At 35.2% G+C, this 17,629-nt stretch overlaps 1 protein-coding gene and 1 long non-coding RNA gene across 3 annotated transcripts in view; one reads left to right on the top strand and one right to left on the bottom strand.

Moving 5' to 3' along the window:
* LOC126869822 (LIM and SH3 domain protein Lasp) overlaps positions 1-16,566 on the top strand; it is a 42,856-nt gene extending 26,290 nt beyond the window's left edge. The window contains exons 3-6 of one of the 2 annotated variants that reach the window (XM_050626889.1): positions 8,179-8,450; positions 9,904-10,110; positions 13,347-13,489; positions 14,104-16,566. In XM_050626889.1, the coding sequence (XP_050482846.1) occupies positions 8,179-8,450; positions 9,904-10,110; positions 13,347-13,489; positions 14,104-14,283 (802 nt within the window). In that variant the 3' untranslated portion in view covers positions 14,284-16,566. The remainder of the gene's footprint in view (positions 1-8,178; positions 8,451-9,903; positions 10,111-13,346; positions 13,490-14,103) is intronic. The other variant, XM_050626890.1, reaches the window with a different exon arrangement.
* Positions 3,595-8,171, bottom strand: LOC126869841 (uncharacterized). The gene is made up of 2 exons (XR_007691028.1): positions 7,567-8,171; positions 3,595-4,320 (listed from the first exon to the last, which is right to left on the bottom strand). It is a non-coding gene; the product is annotated as an uncharacterized LOC126869841 (long non-coding RNA).
* Positions 16,567-17,629: the final 1,063 nt, after the last annotated feature.

Genomic DNA, 17,629 nt, shown 5'->3' with positions numbered 1-17,629 from the left:
TATTGATTATAAATTCACAGTGAATTTTCAATTCTTGAATAGTGAAAGACAGTTATCGTTGTTTTCGTTTCTATTTATTTTTCGGGAAAAAGCACTTGGTTTACATATTTCTAACTCTCACTCATTCCCATACTTTATATAGAGCAGCAATCATATCCAAATAGGCACACCCATTCATGCTTTCATCTTATCATTCATTTTATATCTAATAATAAAAGCTTAAATATACTTATATATCTTTCTTTCAATTTATATCCACTATCCTATATTAATCTATACACTCTCACATGTCTACCTTTGGCTTAGTTCCGTATCTATGTTCTTAGGCTAAAGTCTAACATATAGCAATCGCCTCTGGCTGTTTTTTTTTTCTCTCTTCCTCGGATTCTGCCTTTCCCGCTGTTCTTACATATTTATTAATTTTTATCATTTCATTTATTATAAACCGTTGAAAATATTCCATTCGTTCGCACCTGCCCTCAGTCTTTCTTTCCACTGAATCTGATAGCCCGAAAAATTTGTATCCTTGTTCAAGATTTCCCTAACGTTTCAGAAAATCGTTTTGTCTGTACCTTTACTTCCATTCAGCGCTGTTTCTGCTCCATCGCTTTGTTGAAAACGTGGAACCGTCTATTAGACGAGCTTCCTTTTCCTCTATCAGTCCATTTTATCCATTTTCCACTCACCCATAGTGACGATTATAATTGTCAATGGCAATAACTCAAAAGATCATCAATTGGAAGTTTGGCATATTAGAAAAACATCACGAAACTTATAATTTATTTTGTTCGAATTCATAAAAATGAAAATGCCGCAGTTGCGTTTACGTAAGAATATTTATATAACCGAATTGAGGCAACATGTGCGTCAGTAATAGTAAATATATCAAGGATTGGAATTTTACTTGTCTTGCGAGAACAAGAAAATATTATAAACTAAATCAAGTTGAATTCATATAAAAACTATCCCACTAGTTGTAAAGAAGCTGCATAAATTCCTACGAATACAAAGAGCAAGACATGATCGTCATAAAGAGCTACGACAAACACTTTCGACAAAGTAATTAGAGATTCTAAAAACACTTTAGAAATTAGCATAAAGAGCTTGCCTATTCATGTATTCATAACTGTACATACACATACAGCCCCGTATAAAAGTGTTAGGATAATTATAGTATCTTTGTTCCAAGATTGTAAAAAATAATAGACAAACTTTATTGTACTGATTTGTTTAATTTTTGATATTGTATAAGATAAGAAAAGTATACGTTTTTAATATATCAACAACTTTACTACAAAATGCATGTAATTTCAAATTCATAGCTTGTACCAAATATCGCAGTTTGAGGTGGAATATACAGGGTGGTTGGTAACTGGTGGTACAAGCGGAAAGGAGGTGATTCTACGCAAAAAAATAAATCGAAAATATAGAATAACAATTTTTCGTTCGAGGCTTTGTTTTCGAGAAAATCGACTTTGAATTTTCGCTCGGTACGCGTATGGTACGTTATAACGGATCTCACGCGAAAAACGCGTCTACGCTTCTACGCGAAAAAAGAAGCCGAAAATATAGAATAAAAATTTTTTTTTATTTTTCCATCGAGATCTACAGTGAGATCCGTTATAACGAGACGTGATAAAGTGCACGCGTACCCATCGAAAATTCAAAGTCGATTTTCTCGAAAACAAAGCCTCAAACGAAAAATTTTTATTCTATATTTTCGACTTCTTTTTTCGCCTAGAATCACCCCCTTTTCGCTTGTACACCAGTTACCAACCACCCTGTATACTGAACAAATTAAACAAAAATAAAGAAGAAGAGAAGACGAAGATAATAAAAAACTTATGACGTTAGAGGAAAATTACAAGCACCAATAAAAATAGGAATTCTCTAAGTGGGAAAACAACGTACCAAATACATCTCCTGTTTCATTAGATCACTAAATGTCAGGAGTGTCGCAAGCGCGCGCCAATCGGTTGCATCTTGCGGTAGCACAGGCAACGGGGAGTTTTATGCAGATGCGAATACGTAGCGTGGAGCGAATAGCGTGGATCCTCGAGACGACAGGAAATATCCTAGCCATTAACGGTGTACAATGTAGAACACACACAGTGCACAGTTCTGTGAAGCGGACCGACAAAAGGCCCGGTACGCGTATCTATTATATTCATGCGTGGCACAACCACGTGTTACGTAACCTGGCTGGCACAATTACCTGGGGTAGACAACGCTATAGATGCCGTACATGGAAAACGAACTCGTGACACAAATCTTGATTACGCTGGTGTGAGCTGCTCGGCACGATACGCGGCTCACCTTTTCGCACTTTTGTGTCCAACTAACGAGGCGCCACTATGAACATTAAATGGAGCGTAAAAGCTAATCCGTGTTTATTGTATTAAAGGGTTATCCTGGTTTAGAACGCCACTTTTAAAAAGACTGTGTTCGAGATTTTATCCAAAGAATCTATAAGATATTTTCTTATCGATGGTGTCTGTGTTATCGGCCTTGTGCCCTATTTAACTCACATACAGTTGATTATTTTCACGTGAATAAATGTGTGTGCAACAAACGATACAAGAAAGCTTTACACTTTCTTTCGAAGAAGATTCGAAACAAATATTTTAGTGGCATTCTAAACCAGAATACTCGTTTGACATAGTAAATATAGATTAACTTTTATGATCCATTCATTGTTCAAAGTAGTGAACAGTATATTGAAACAAACAATATTACTTTGAAAAAAGAAAGATATTTTGAATGAGAAAGAGATGTGCAATGTCAAATGAATTCCGTAAGTGAGTAACAGCGCACATGTTGTAAGATTTGTTAAGGTAATTAGCTAGAATAATTGAAGAAAATAGGATTTTGTGTGTATTCCTTGCTCCAGTTCTTGTTCCTTTTATTTTTTCTTTTACTAAAACTTTCTAATGTTTTTTAATACATTTTTTATATATCTTTATATCAATTAGAACGCACTACTATTTATCATCACTATTTATATCAATCAGGACACATACATCGTCGGTCACACTATAAGAACTTATTTTCGCAAGAGTTGTTTTCTACGCTTGTTTCTTACATTTAACTATTTCAGCCAGATCTTTTCATAGAGTTAGACTTTCACAACGCAGGAAACAGGACGTGGAATTTGAATTTGTAACCGTTGAATGTAGCAGAAAGGTTGAAATCGACCAGGTGAACGAGTTTGTTAATATATGTATCTGCCGGATGAATGAATTGAAAACGAGTTGTTGGAAAAATCAAGCTGATGGAAGTCATCGGTGAACCGACGACTAGCCGTGCGTGATTCATGAAACGATATTCAATATAATTTATTCGCGCGTTCTAACGCAATGACTAATCGGAGCTAGTCACTCGTTAACGCTTGTGTCACAGATACACTTGAACTTTCATTGCATTCTTATGCGGGTTCTCTACACGATGTGTATGCATACCAAAGGAAAATTCAACAAAAAAAAACAATGTATGACTAATTTGTCACCATATACAATCATGTCTGATTCCTCTTTACACACAGAAATAGCAGAAAAAATACTGAATTATCGTCTTCTCTTCTTATTATCTCTGAGATTTCTGCTTTTTATATTTTTCTTCTTTTTTTTTAAGGAATAATGCAAGAGTACAGAGTTATTACTCGTTACTATCTGATTACCATAGCATTATGATGTTTGTTGTTATTACTTTTGAAATCTTTTTTTTTTTTTTTTTTTGAATAATGTAAGAGTACTACTTTGTTTGAAAATATCGTTTGTTGTTGTCTGTTTGTGACAGAATTGAGAATTATTATCTTGTTTCATTATTACCTCTGAAAATGTCTGTTTCTCTTTTTCAATGAATAATTTAGAAGTACAAGTTCATTTGTAAATATTGTTCGCTAGTATCTGTTCGCTATAGAGTTACGTTTTCTGTGGTCGTTGACAAGAGCTTCTCTTGATTACAAGGTGTTTACAAAACGCGATAGCGGACGCGTGATTTATCGAATCGCATTGCACACCTATGTACCGGTGTCCTCTCAAATATAACTTAGCAACAATGATGTACCATTATACAGGGTGGTTGGTAACTGGTGGTACAAACGGAAAGGGGGCGATTCTACGCGAAAAAAGAAGTCGAAAATATAGAATACAAATTTTTCGTTTGAGGCTTTGTTTTCGAGAAAATCGACTTTGAATTTTCGCTCGGTACGCGTATGGTACGTTATAACGGATCTCACGCGAAAAACGCGTCTACGCTTCTGCGCGAAAAAAGAAGCCGAAAATATAGAATAAAAATTTTTTTTTAGTTTTCCATCGAGATCTACAGTGAGATCCGTTATAACGAGACGTGATAAAGTGCACGCGTACCCATCGAAAATTCAAAGTCGATTTTCTCGAAAACAAAGCCTCAAACGAAAAATTGTTATTCTACATTTTCGACTTCTTTTTTCGCGTAGAATCACCCCCTTTTCGCTTGTACCACCAGTTACCAACCACCCTGTATATATTTTACATCAAATTTGTGATTCATCCAGGGAAGGAAACAAAAGCCGAGTAATCGGATAGTGCAAAAAGTTCTTAGGCTTTTCACCTTTTATAAATTTTTTTTATTCAACCGATCTACAGGTCTTTCGTTGCAGAATCAAGTATGTGAAGCAGCCGAGTTCTTCTAATATTTATTTAGTTGTCTAGTATTTTTCTATTTATTTCTATTTATCCCTCTTTCTCCCTTTATGGAATCGTATTATCAGTGGTTGAATCTTTTAATATCTTGCAGTTTTATTTCGAGTTAAGCTCGACACGTTCTACGCTGTTCTATTTTTTTCGCTTTTAGGATACGAAACATCATCTTTTGTATTAAACGTAGTATTATTTTGTCATAAAAAGGCGAATCAAAACGATAAGTAGCTTGTACCCATGTGAATGAAACAAAATTATTATAATGTGCCATAAATAAATTTGAGACCGGAATTTTCTAAAAAGATAATAAAATGGCGAAGTTTATAAGAAGCAAGATTAATTATTTTAATTCCTGCGAGTTATTTACATATACGCACATGATTGAAAGGCGCATGTATTTCGATCTCGGCCTCGATCGACAACCGCCCTGTATCGATTCGATCGGACGACCTGTTCTGCAAAACGTTTCTATCCGGCGGATGACTCTCGATATCGGCTTATTAGCCTCCTCCGGTTGATCCTGGGCTCGCCGACAACGTTGATTGCGACTGGAACCGTCGCTGCGTTTTTCTTCTCCTTTCTTTGTGCTCTCTTCTTTACTTTCCTTTTCACTTTCCTTTAATTACCAGCCAGAGCGACGCAATTATTCAACAAACTGTGAAAGATTACGCGATACCTGGCTCCTCTTATCGCGTCGCGGTCCTCTGATAAAGCCTCGAATTCCTCGTCATGCGTTGGATGCAAATTTTCCCCATCGGAGCCTGGCATCCTTCAGGAAGGAAGAGCGAGAGAAAGAGAGAGAAAGAAAGAGAAATTTTACTAATTAGCAACTACTAGTAGTAGAGGTAGTGGTAGGATTGCAGGATCCACTTTATTGTAAGTTTGCATGTGAATGAAAAGGATATAACAGAGAAGGAAAATAGCGTTAAATAGAGGCATTATACGTTGAAAAGAGTGAGAGCGGTAATTTTATGCATAATTTATGCATTGGCTAAGAAAATTTAATGATTTTATAAGAACTGTAATTAAAAGCTTATTATCTGTTTACGATATCGAATCCCACTGAAATTACAATTCCTTTTCCTGTCTTCTTCTTCACTTTTTTTTTCTTTTTTAATGAAGCAATTTTTAACTGACAATCAAATTTTCTTAAGCGAAACTTTTGATTTTATTGGAATTGATTTACAACTAGATTTGCGAATACATATCTATTAAATGTTGATTGCATCCTCAATTATTACAGTTCATTCTTTCTTCCTTCCTCCATTCTCTTTTCCATTTTTCTTCACCACTTTCTTCTTTGTTTCAAACGTATGCGCATCCGATTACGCGTCCATCCCATCGTCTCACCGTTTCCTCCCCTAATTAATACACCGGCAACGACCTCGTAATTCTATTCCGCTCGATCCACGCGAGCGTCTGTTGTAACGTGCGTTCTGAACGCTATGATAAGAAGCCTTTTATTTCCTCGTCGCAGGCTTAGAAACGAGCAAAAACTCACGATCGCAAGCCGATGTCGAAAGTTTTCGTTGCGAAACGCGGGAAACTTTGCATCCGATTAATTATACTTAGTATAGTACGTTTCTGGTTCGCATCATTTTCGTTCCATTGAATTACGATGCTCTCATTGCGATGCACCCTGGTGAAATAGCTTTGATTTTGATCAACATTAATTGGCGCGTTACGTGTACCATCGAATATATCCGTAAGATTAATAATCTAATAAAATGTCAAAAAATTCAGAATAAATGATTCGGAAGATAATTATTTCCTTATCCACGATAGTTTCAACTTTGTATTAAAAACAAGATGGAATTAAGACGTAAAAATATTAGTTTATTCGGAAAGTTGATAAGAAGATTTGGGAAAAGTTTGATGGTAATTTAATTTTATAGAAATAGAATGCTAGTAAATTGTATCTCTATGGTTTCACACGGCAAGCTTTAAAAAAAAGATTCACTTAGTAAATTGAAAGACACAACGTTGTCCATCTTCTTCTCTACTTTTCTAAGTGTTTCACCGTCACTGTCTGTTCAGAGTATGTTTCATACTCTTCTCTCTGCGGTACGATTATCAACTGTGCTTCACAAAGGATGTAAGCGATAACCAACGGCGTCATCGACCGCTTGTCGTGCACTCGAAACTCTTATTCATTGTGATTTCCATAATTTCTCCATGAGGAACGCGCATCAGCCAAGATGACTCACTTGTCCTTATTTTAATCCTCTTCGTTTTAGACATGTGTCAACTGTAACATTTTTAAGTTCTTCCAAAGTAGCCTGCGTGTTAAAGAAATGTTATTCTACATTTCCGACCTCATCCCTCTTTTCACGTGGAATCATCCCCTTCTTTGCACATTTGTCAACACTTGTGGGATACTTATTACATACAGGGTGGTTGGTAACTGGTGGTACAAGCGGATAGGGGTGATTCTACGCGAAAAAAGAAGTCGAAAATATAGAATAAAAATTTTTCGTTCGAGGCTTTGTTTTCGAGAAAATCGACTTTGAATTTTCGATGGGTACGCGTACACTTTATCGCGTCTCGTTATAACGGATCTAATTTTTATTCTATATTTTCGACTATATTTTATTCTATATTCTATATTATAAGCAAAAGATTGAGAATATACAGGGTGGTTGGTAACTGGTGGTACAAGCGGAAAGGGTGTGATTCTACGCGAAAAAAGAAGTCGAAAATATAGAATACAAATTTTTCGTTCGAGACTTTGTTTTCGAGAAAATCGACTTTGAATTTGCGCTCGGTACGCGTCCACTTTATCGCGTCTCGTTATAACGGATCTCACTGCAGATCGTTGTCTCGATGGAAAAAAAATTTTTTATTCTATATTTTCTATATTTTCTATTCTATATTATTCTATCGAGACGACGATCTACAGTGAGATCCGTTATAACGAGACGCGATAAAGTGCACGCGTACCCATCGAAAATTCAAAGTCGATTTTCTCGAAAACAAAGCCTCAAACGAAAAATTGTTATTCTACATTTTCGACTTCTTTTTTCGCGTAGAATCACCTCCTTTCCGCTTGTACTACCAGTTACCAACCACCCTGTATATACGCAATATCATTTGAAGGAATTTCCGCCACTATATTTCTCATTTTGCATATCATATTTAACTCGTTCCTTTCTTTCAAATTTCGCATTATAATTCATACTATTGTATTATTGTTTTTTTTTTTGCTGAAAAAGAAATTTTCCTCAAAACGGTTCAAATAAATAACAATCCTTTCAAATCAACGTAGCCCTCTAGAAGCCAATATTAATTCAAAACACAATTCAATGACTCGAGCAAACTTGCAAATTCGAGTGACATGGTTTCTCAACTAGCGTGGAACAAGTATCAGAAACATTTCACCATGAACTCGCTGCGATTATCGATGCTTAATTAAGTGTTGCTAGATCGACACACGCCACTGCTCTACTCCTGGCGATCGAGTTTTCCATATAGTCCGGTCTGTTACTTCCATGTATTTCAGACACATACCAAAGGCGAAGGCCACCACGATGGCGGAAACGTTGGAACTGAAGCGTATCGCGGAGAACACGAAGATTCAGAGTAACGTGAAGTATCACGCCGAATTCGAGAAGGCAAAAGGCAAGTTCACCCAGGTGGCAGATGATCCGGAAACCTTGAGAATCAAGCAGAACAGCAAGATCATCTCGAACGTGGCTTATCACGGTGAGCTTCAGAAGAAGGCCATCATGGAGCAGAAGAGGACGATGACCGGAGAAAATGGCGAACAGATCGGTGAGTTGAGACTTGTCCTATGGTTTACCTGTACTCTTTATTCACGTATTGCTTAGATTGTTTAAGTATTTGTATCCGCGATTTGGTAATCGGTGAATAGAAGCTCCTGAAGCTTTCTATACCTAACAGATATTAATGTTCGTAATACTCGTGAGATTATTCCATAAGCATTTTTTCGTTACTTGTTTTGATAATTGTGATACGCATGGAATCTGAAGGTTTAAGATTTCATTATAGATAACTTTAAATTACTTCTACAAGTTTAAGTAGATTTTAACTCGTTAAGGACTGAACAATGGAGTAATGAATAAAAGATGTGTAAATGCAATACATATATAGAAATCAGACACATAAAGTAGGTTTTATAACTTAAAGAAAAATAGTGTACCGTGCTATTATAAATACATTAATTTCCATGCATAAATAACGATATAAAGTATCTTCTTATATATTGTTTTATTGAAGTATAAAGTATATACAGGGTGGTTGGTAACTGGTGGTACAAGCGGAAAGAGGGTGATTCTACGCGAAAATAGAAGTCGAAAGTATAGAATAAAAATTTTTCGTTCGAGGCTTTGTTTTCGAGAAAATCGACTTTGAATTTTGGCTCGGCACGCGTGCACTTTATCGCGTCTCGTTATAACGGATCTCACTGTAGATCGTTGTCTCGATGGAAAAATTAAAAAAAAAATTTTTTTATTTTATATTTTCGACTTCTTTTTTCGCGTAGAATCACCCCCTTTCCGCTTGTACCACCAGTTACCAGCCACCCTGTATATTATAGAATATCATATACTTTATATAAGTGTATTGCGTAAATAACATACATAAAAGAGCTTTCATAATTCAAAGAGAAAATAGTTTATCATAGCGTTACAGTTACATAACATTTTGCAAACTTTATAAAACAGTATCTATGTGGAAAAAGAATTAACTATTCAAGAAAGTATGAAATAAATTCTTGAAAGTTTCTTTTATACTGTTAACATGAAGAAAAAAAAACAGGCTTTAATAATACAAATTGACTAACAGAAAGAAACTACAACACAAATATTGCATTAACACAACCATTGTCCTTAATGAGTTAACGTACCCCTGATCAAACTATCCTCAATGTACTAACAAACACTTAAAAGAAGCGAAGAGTCCTACTAATCTATGAACTTATGCACTGTCACCAACTAATATTCGCTTGTATGTTAATTGTCTCTTAGTCAACGCTATCTCTCCCATTGCCCTGTATACGTTCGATCGATAGATATCAGGGCTAGGTATTCGACGAACGCGTACATCAAATCTATTTGAAACTCTGAAAAGTCTAGAGCTGCTTCTGAAACTTGCCAATTGAGTTAGAATATTTGAGAATATTCGTATCTTGGAGAGAATCGCTTAAGTTGGCGTTTGAATGGTTGTCGGAAAAGCATATCGGCAGCTTGTGTATTGTTGACTTTAGAGTACGTAGAGTACACGGACGGTTCGATCGCGCCTACATCGGGCGTGAACGCGAATCCACCGGCCGCTAGAACTGCGAGCTCGCAGGTGCAAAGGACACCAGGTAGGATCGCCGATTACGATCCTCTTAGCGAGGTGAGACCGAGCCCCTATTCCGCCAGGCAAGCTGGGGCAACCACTGTGATTTATACGAGCGACAAGGGACCAGGTGAGTTCTCGTCCATTTTACAGAGTAGGTTTCTTCCTAACTTCTCTAAGAAAAGATTAGCTCTAGAACCAAGTTTTACATCTTCTTTTCTTACTCTTTGCTTATTTAGTTACTTTTATAATAATCTGTCTAGTTAGGAAGCTACGTACAGAGTGGTTCATTTTCATTTGATGTAAATATATAATATAATACATAATCGTTTGACAGATCTTTTTATTTTAGTCGTCAATCTTAATAGATTCAGGCTATAGTATCGGATATTGAAATTTGTATCCCGTGAAACACGTATCAGATACACTTTTATCCGCAGCTATTCTTTATTATAATAATGCGATATTTGATCACTTTCTAATGGCAATCCAATGAAAAATTTGTAAGTTAACGCATTGTTGACCGGCCACGAGTTAACTCGTGTTTTCATGGCCAAACGTTGTCCACTTCTCAGTGTGCTGTTGGAGATGATACAGTGCAAGTGTTGGTCAGCATACCTCGAGCTGTGTCTCTCGTTTATAAGACTCGTCAAGTCGCGTCCTTTGTTGTAAAAAAATGTCAACGATGACGGAACGTAGCAATGAAGAATCTTTCAATGAATTACACGCCGATGTTTTACCTGATTGTCCGAATGATTGTGAATCAAATTGTGGTGACTCGGAAAACGATACTGTATCGGAAGATGGCGAGTCTGATATTAGACCGGCAAAATATCATTAAACCTACGTGCATATTATAATACAATAAGCGCATGAAAGGGGTAGATCGTGCAGATCAGTTTTTGGCGAACAGCAGTATTTTACGAGAAACTTTAAAGTGGTCGAAAAAATGAGCATTTTTTCTGATAAACTGCACCTTGTTCGATGCATACAAAACGTACTGTACCTATCTGCTAAAAAATAAAACAAGATACAAAAAATGTCTACTGGAAGTAGCTAGAGAATGGATAACTGTGGATTCCAAAGAACGCAGCATTGCACCAGACGCTTCTCGAATTTCTAAAACAGCTTCTCATAATGATGCACCCTTCAGGCTTTCCGGACGACTGAGAAACCACGTCTTAGAAAAAATAGTCACTGGCAGAAAAACAGATCCGACTAGAGCGTGTAGAGTATGCTCTTCGAAAGAAAAACGCAGCGAAACTGGATATATTTGCAAAAGCTGTTGCGTGCCATTACACGTAGGTGATTGTTACACTGTTTATCATAGGAAAAAGAAATATTAAACGTTGAATAATAAATAAAATTTATTAAAGTGTATTTATATTGTTTTAGCCGGTGACATGAGATAAATTGTCAGTAAAATTGCCGGTCAACAATGTGTTAAGAGATCAACTTTCAAAGATAAATGGAATTTTGCTTGCTTACGACAAGACAAATTCTAATTGATTGATCTAAAAATTGTGTAGACTGATAATTCTCATAAATAAAGTGTTTCGTTTCAATGCAATGATAATGGTATAACGATACATATGAATACAGAATACATAATAGTAATACGAATACATAAGTGCAATAAAGAAAATGTTGTAAAATATTTAAGATAGCGACGTAGATAGGTCTACAATATACAAAGATGTATCCTTTGCTATGATACCTACAATAGAAAAATGCAAAACTTATAGAGGAGGTGGCTCGCGACCACGGTTACCAGACAATTCCCTTAATACCTTAATCATACTCTCACTGCCACTATCACTGTCGATAGCAATATAATCTTATTTGTGTATGTGACTTTTTGGCCAATATACCAGATTATCTTTATGACTGTATCAAGAGTAGCAGTGGGAGTAGGAATAACCTCTCTTCGCTTAAGGGGATCCCTGCTCGTGACATAACTTGTAGTAGTGGGGACAGTAATCTTGAACAGTTAAACGATTTCATCCAAACTATGTTGCTGAGAAACTCGTAAGTTACAATTAGTCTAAAAATGAAGAAAGAGCGGGAATAGATAGGAGATAAAAATAAATGATAGTGATAAATGGAACACCCTGTACACTATCTGCTCTATTTCCCTCTGCTATTCTGACAGTGAACCGATACTTCAATACAATTGGAACATATCCTCGTTGCCTTGTTTCCTATACAGTCAACCATATGGGTTGGTCATTGGTTATAGTTAGCAACCGGTAATAGTTAGTTTCAATAGATCAAACTTCTAATTGGATTAGCTTGAACGATAGGTAGATACAATTCGGTCACTCCTATTGTATCGTTGGCCATTATCTCCAGAGCACGACGTCACGGTGAATTTATATCGTTCCTCCATAGGACGACTTGAACGTTCTTGAACGTGCAACCTCTGTTTGTTTATCAGATTTTCATACAAAATATTAGATCGTTTTATAAGCTCTGTTGTTTTTTCCTTTTTGTTAAAAAGCCACTGTTGCTTATCTGTCAGAATTCTGTTGCTTCTTAATTGTCTGTCTTTTAGATTAGTATCTAAGCTTTGGTAAGTGGAAATTCCAAGAAGATCGATACAGTGCTGAAAGAATGACAATTGAAAGATCAAACGATAAACGCTTATGCCACTGTATGATTTAGAAGATCCGTACAATTTTGTGAAGAAGTTAGTAAAAAATTAGCTCTAAAAGAGTTTCGTATAAAAAAAGATAACAGTAGCAAGCAAAATATTAATTGGCTTTGCATGCAGCAACATGCCAGGAATATTTTTTAGGTTCCCAGAAGGAAATTTTTTACAAGAAATTTTGACCAAATTCCGAATCACAGAAATTTGATAAACTAGTAGAATGAATTTAATTTTTATATGAGAGGGTAATAAAAAACGAGAGAGAATACATTTACAATGGAACTCATGATGCTTTTCTGTAATTTCATGTTACACTTCTAATAATGAAAAAAAAAAAAAATACGATGAAACTTATAAAACGATTTAATATAATAATTGAGAAAGATGTTTTGTAGTTAACGGTGGCTGGTCACAAACTATTTCTGTTTTCTATGTGGTATATTTATTTTCCGTTTCGTTGTTGTTGCCAATTCGTCGACTGCGTCGATTCACTCGTAACTGCTTTCCAATTCTTCTGCACCATACTGTATCTATTTTATATGTTTTACGTGATCTAAACTTTCATTAAACACGAAACGCTAACACGTGGTGTTTTTGAGGAAGTTGCGTCTGAAACCGATATCTGCTGTTTCGGACGAATCTTCTTCGGGAAATCACTTTTTCCGATAAATTCGATTCCTTTCATTTTACTTAGTAAATTTAACGAATTCTTTCAGTGACGAATCCACCAGCTAGAAAGATTGGTTCGGTGGCTGATATAGACCCTGTAAACGAGTACTACGGATCGTTAACACCAGCAACGAATAACAATCACGTCCCACAGCATATGCCGTCTCCACCACCAGCTACCAATGTTGGGGTGAGTTATTTTAATTTTTCAAATTGCTATTTTCAATAGTACGGTCCATAAGGCTGGAAGATGAAAGTTTAAGTATCTTTCTATTAGATGCAAACTTTGATATTGGGTGGTATAAAAGTAATTCAAGCATTTTCTGAAAATATTGTCACTCAATGCTATTTTTGTTAACTTTTTAATGGTTATACATTTTTCTATTTAACACATTCCTTGCTAGAAAGATGTGACTTTATTTTAAGAAATAAATTGTTTGTGTTTGTCCAGTATACTTTCTAGCTCGTCTTTTTTGGCTTCTAAAGTATTTATGCCCAATATTATGTTTCTGTGAACATTCTGTATTTTTTTCTAAAATATGTATGTATATCTATTTGTATAAAAATTTGTTTCCTCCCTTGAATTGTATATCTTTCTCATATACTTTTAATTTTGATTCAAGTTTCATACTTCAATCCTGGATGGTTCAATTATGCGATCTATCAATTGTATTATATGTTCAACAATTAGAAACTGGTTAATATTTTCCATTTATTTATTTATTTATTTCTCTAATCGTATTTCGTCTTCTTCTTATTTCACCAGTTGAAATATATTTTTCAAATAATTTTCTTTTTCATTAGAGAGTGTATAGAGCGATGTACGACTACCAAGCGCAAGATTTGGACGAGGTGAGCTTCTGCGACGGCGATCTGATCGTTAACTGTACAGCCATTGACGAGGGTTGGATGACCGGCCTGGTACAGCGCACCGGACGACACGGCATGTTGCCTGCGAATTACGTCGAACCAGTGCAAATTTAAAAAGCATCTTTCGCATTTAAAGTCAGCAAACTAGAGGGTAATTCCACTTTGGGACCAAATTCTGCTCGATTCTATTACGAAGAGCACCGATAGCTGTCATGTGCTTAAACATTTTTCTACGAGAGTATCGACCCAGTTTTTATACGACCTTTTTCATGGTGACGCAGATTTATCCTGTCGGTCAACAATTTTATACAATATTTTTCGAAACCATTCCGTTGCTTCGAGGATTCCACGGTAATGATGATGAAATGAATAACGATTTAATAATGATGAGCGGTGACAAAGCCTGGAAGATTTAAATTCTTCACTTTTTTTTATATAAGTTTTATATTCCATTTGAAGGAATTGTGTACGTTATTCGTAAAATATTCTTTTCTATTTCTTTTGCTCGTATTCTTATGATAAGGCGTTTTTCTTTTACAATACGCGAACATTTTGCATTTGTACACAAGATTCGAACGATTACTTTTATATTCAACGATATTCTTCCGACCTTTGTCCACCTTTTTTAAGCGTAGTTCTCACTTTTTCGTAAATCGTTGGCGAGAATGATGCGCAAATTACAATGGATATTTATCTGAAAATATGAAAACTGTATTGCAATATTTTACCAGAAGATTTAGGCTTCACCACCATACCACACGCATTGTTTATTGTGATGCAAACAGAAAGAACGATGTGCCTTATATACGTAGACCTCCAATTAGGTCAATCTTTTCCTGCGAGCTTTTGCGCAGCGACTTAAAGGAAAAGATGAAAGAAAAAGAAAAAGTATGTTAGTTACGGTTCCGTATTGAGTTACATATCATCGGAGCACATAAGAGGGAACTTTGTAGGAAACAAAAGTGAATCTAGTTAGGATTATAAACGAAGAAGAAATTTTGTAGTGTAATTGTTGATAGGAAAGTTTCGTTGCACTTGCCTTGCTCGATCCGATGCGTTTCGAAAGAAAGCAACGATCGCTAGAAATCTTTATTACCGTTTCACTTTGTCCAATTAACGACATTAACCGACATTTACCTAGAATAGCTGTTAAGTTCTATCACGCGAGATTCGCCTGCATTAAACAAAGAAATGCTTACTTTTCGGCTTTCGATGATCCTTTTAGTCACTGTATCGGTGATACTCGACTGATTAAATAGCGAAAATATCAATCGATAACAAGCGATAATTAGAAGATCTATATCGATATCTACTAGCGTTCTTGTGTTACAACGTTTTAAAATTTCAAGCGTTTTATTAAGCGCATGATTCAGGAAACGTACGTTTTTCAAATTGTACACGATGTAACAAAGAGTATTATCTGTAGTTAGTACATACCGTTAGTTATAAGTCGTACTAAATTTATATTTGTATTTGTGTATTTGTATCGGACGAAATTTGGAATTGTAACAATTTAAGAAATCGTTACGAAAGAATTTTTAATTTTATTAAGCCGGTGTATCCGGCTTATTGCACGTGCAGTTAAACGAAATACATTTCTTCAACTTCCTATCGTTTTATTCTACTTAACTGATTAACACAAATATGACATACGAAACAGTACTAAAAGGATTAGATCGCTTTCTGCGAACACATTTCTCGTGGTAAAAAGCGGGTTTATCGGCAATAGAGGATTGTTCTCCGCGATGGTCTCGATTTTCCTAGATAGCTTTATACCTTCTTAACGTTCGATTAATGTACAGATAAATATAGCGAGAAAATTTCAAGTATAACGGGAACATCGTGCCACCATTTCGGAGACTAACCGCGCCCCATATTGCCGTTTCTCTTCTAATTTTCGTCCCTTAATCCTTGATCATTGTCTTTCGAAATTTGTTCTTCCCTCTGCTGGAAAAAAAAAAAAATGAAAAGAAATCTGGTTCCTGGGACGCAAGCCGTATCTATTACATTGCATTTACCTGAGTAGGAGAATAGAAGATTATAAGCTATATTATTACGTAAAAGAAATAAATAGTAATGTTGTTGCGTGCACGCGCGCGTACGCCGCGTTTCCGGCGTGCGCGACGTCGTTCGACTTCGTGATAAACCGCGAGGAGATATATTCATATTTTTGGAAACATGTTAGCATTATTATTAATATTATTATTATTATTATAATTATTATAAATATATTATAATTATTTCCCCCTTTTGTAATTATTAAAACACCAATAAGTCGAAGAATCTACAATTTATAATTGAGAAAGCATACAGAAATATATGTTAGCGTTGTTTAAAACAGATAATATTATATTATGATACGAGATCATAAACAATGAACATGTTATGTAAATCATCGCCTATGACTTATTGTTCTATCCTTTCTTTCTCCAGATCTCGCGCATAGATTTGTTTATTTTATCACAGTAGCAGAGAATGAGAAAGAGATTCTTTATTATATCTTACATACCATATCCGTTATTCTTTTTTGTTACAATTTAAAATGTAAACGCTACAGATCTTTCTTTTCTGTTTCTTCACTGTGTTAAATATTATTCAGACTGAAGTTTCATTTTTATAGATTTTGCAAGGATAGAATATTTGATATTTTATATCGTCTGGCGTTATCAGTAGCTTTAATCTGAGCCTTTTTTCAAAACAATATCATGATAGAGTTTATGAAAACAGAGCAGTGCGGTTGTTCAAAATAAAACGAAATCCTCTTGCAAAACCAAACGCTTGCAATTGTTGCAAATCAAAGATAAATAAGATAACGCTGCGTTCAAGTATAAAAAATGCACATTTATTGAAAGTGATATAAGTACAGTAAAAGGTTAACTGTTTCGTAGGACCGGTATCGCAGTGGTAAGTGCACGTTCTCAGTTGGGCCCATTTTAAAACAGATTTGGGTAAAATTCTACTCACTGGCTGAATACGTGAAACAATTGAGCATAAAAGCGATTAAAATGCATTTACACGAATAAATGCACCGACATATGATTTATATTTATGGAATGATTCGAAAGATTCGTCTTAATAATGCCCAACTCTGCTACAAAGCCTTTCGCAATTAGATTTCAGCAATATCTCATTTTTCTTTTTTTAATCACAGAGAAACTGAAAAAATTCAATCTTAAAAAATGTCAAACATACCATGAGCGTTTCTTAATCTTATCAATTCGTTATCACTTTCTTTACTTTCTTATTCTTTACCTTTTAATTACCAAGAATTCTCCCTTAACGTTAATACTAATTGAAAATTAATATTCATATTTAATTTATATCTAATAGTAATCTGTGGATATAAACACGTTATGTGGACGTTAATAAAAAGAATCTTGGAGTAATTAAAAGGTAGACAAATCATTTTAATTCGTTAACATAAAACAGTACAATCTTTCTTGGCAAAATTCATTTTTGT

This window comes from Bombus huntii, chromosome 9, assembly GCF_024542735.1.
Source record: "Bombus huntii isolate Logan2020A chromosome 9, iyBomHunt1.1, whole genome shotgun sequence".
Taxonomy (NCBI): Eukaryota; Metazoa; Arthropoda; class Insecta; order Hymenoptera; family Apidae; genus Bombus; species Bombus huntii.
Note: the sequence above shows the minus strand (reverse complement) of the source record. Positions and strands in the feature narration are given on the sequence as shown.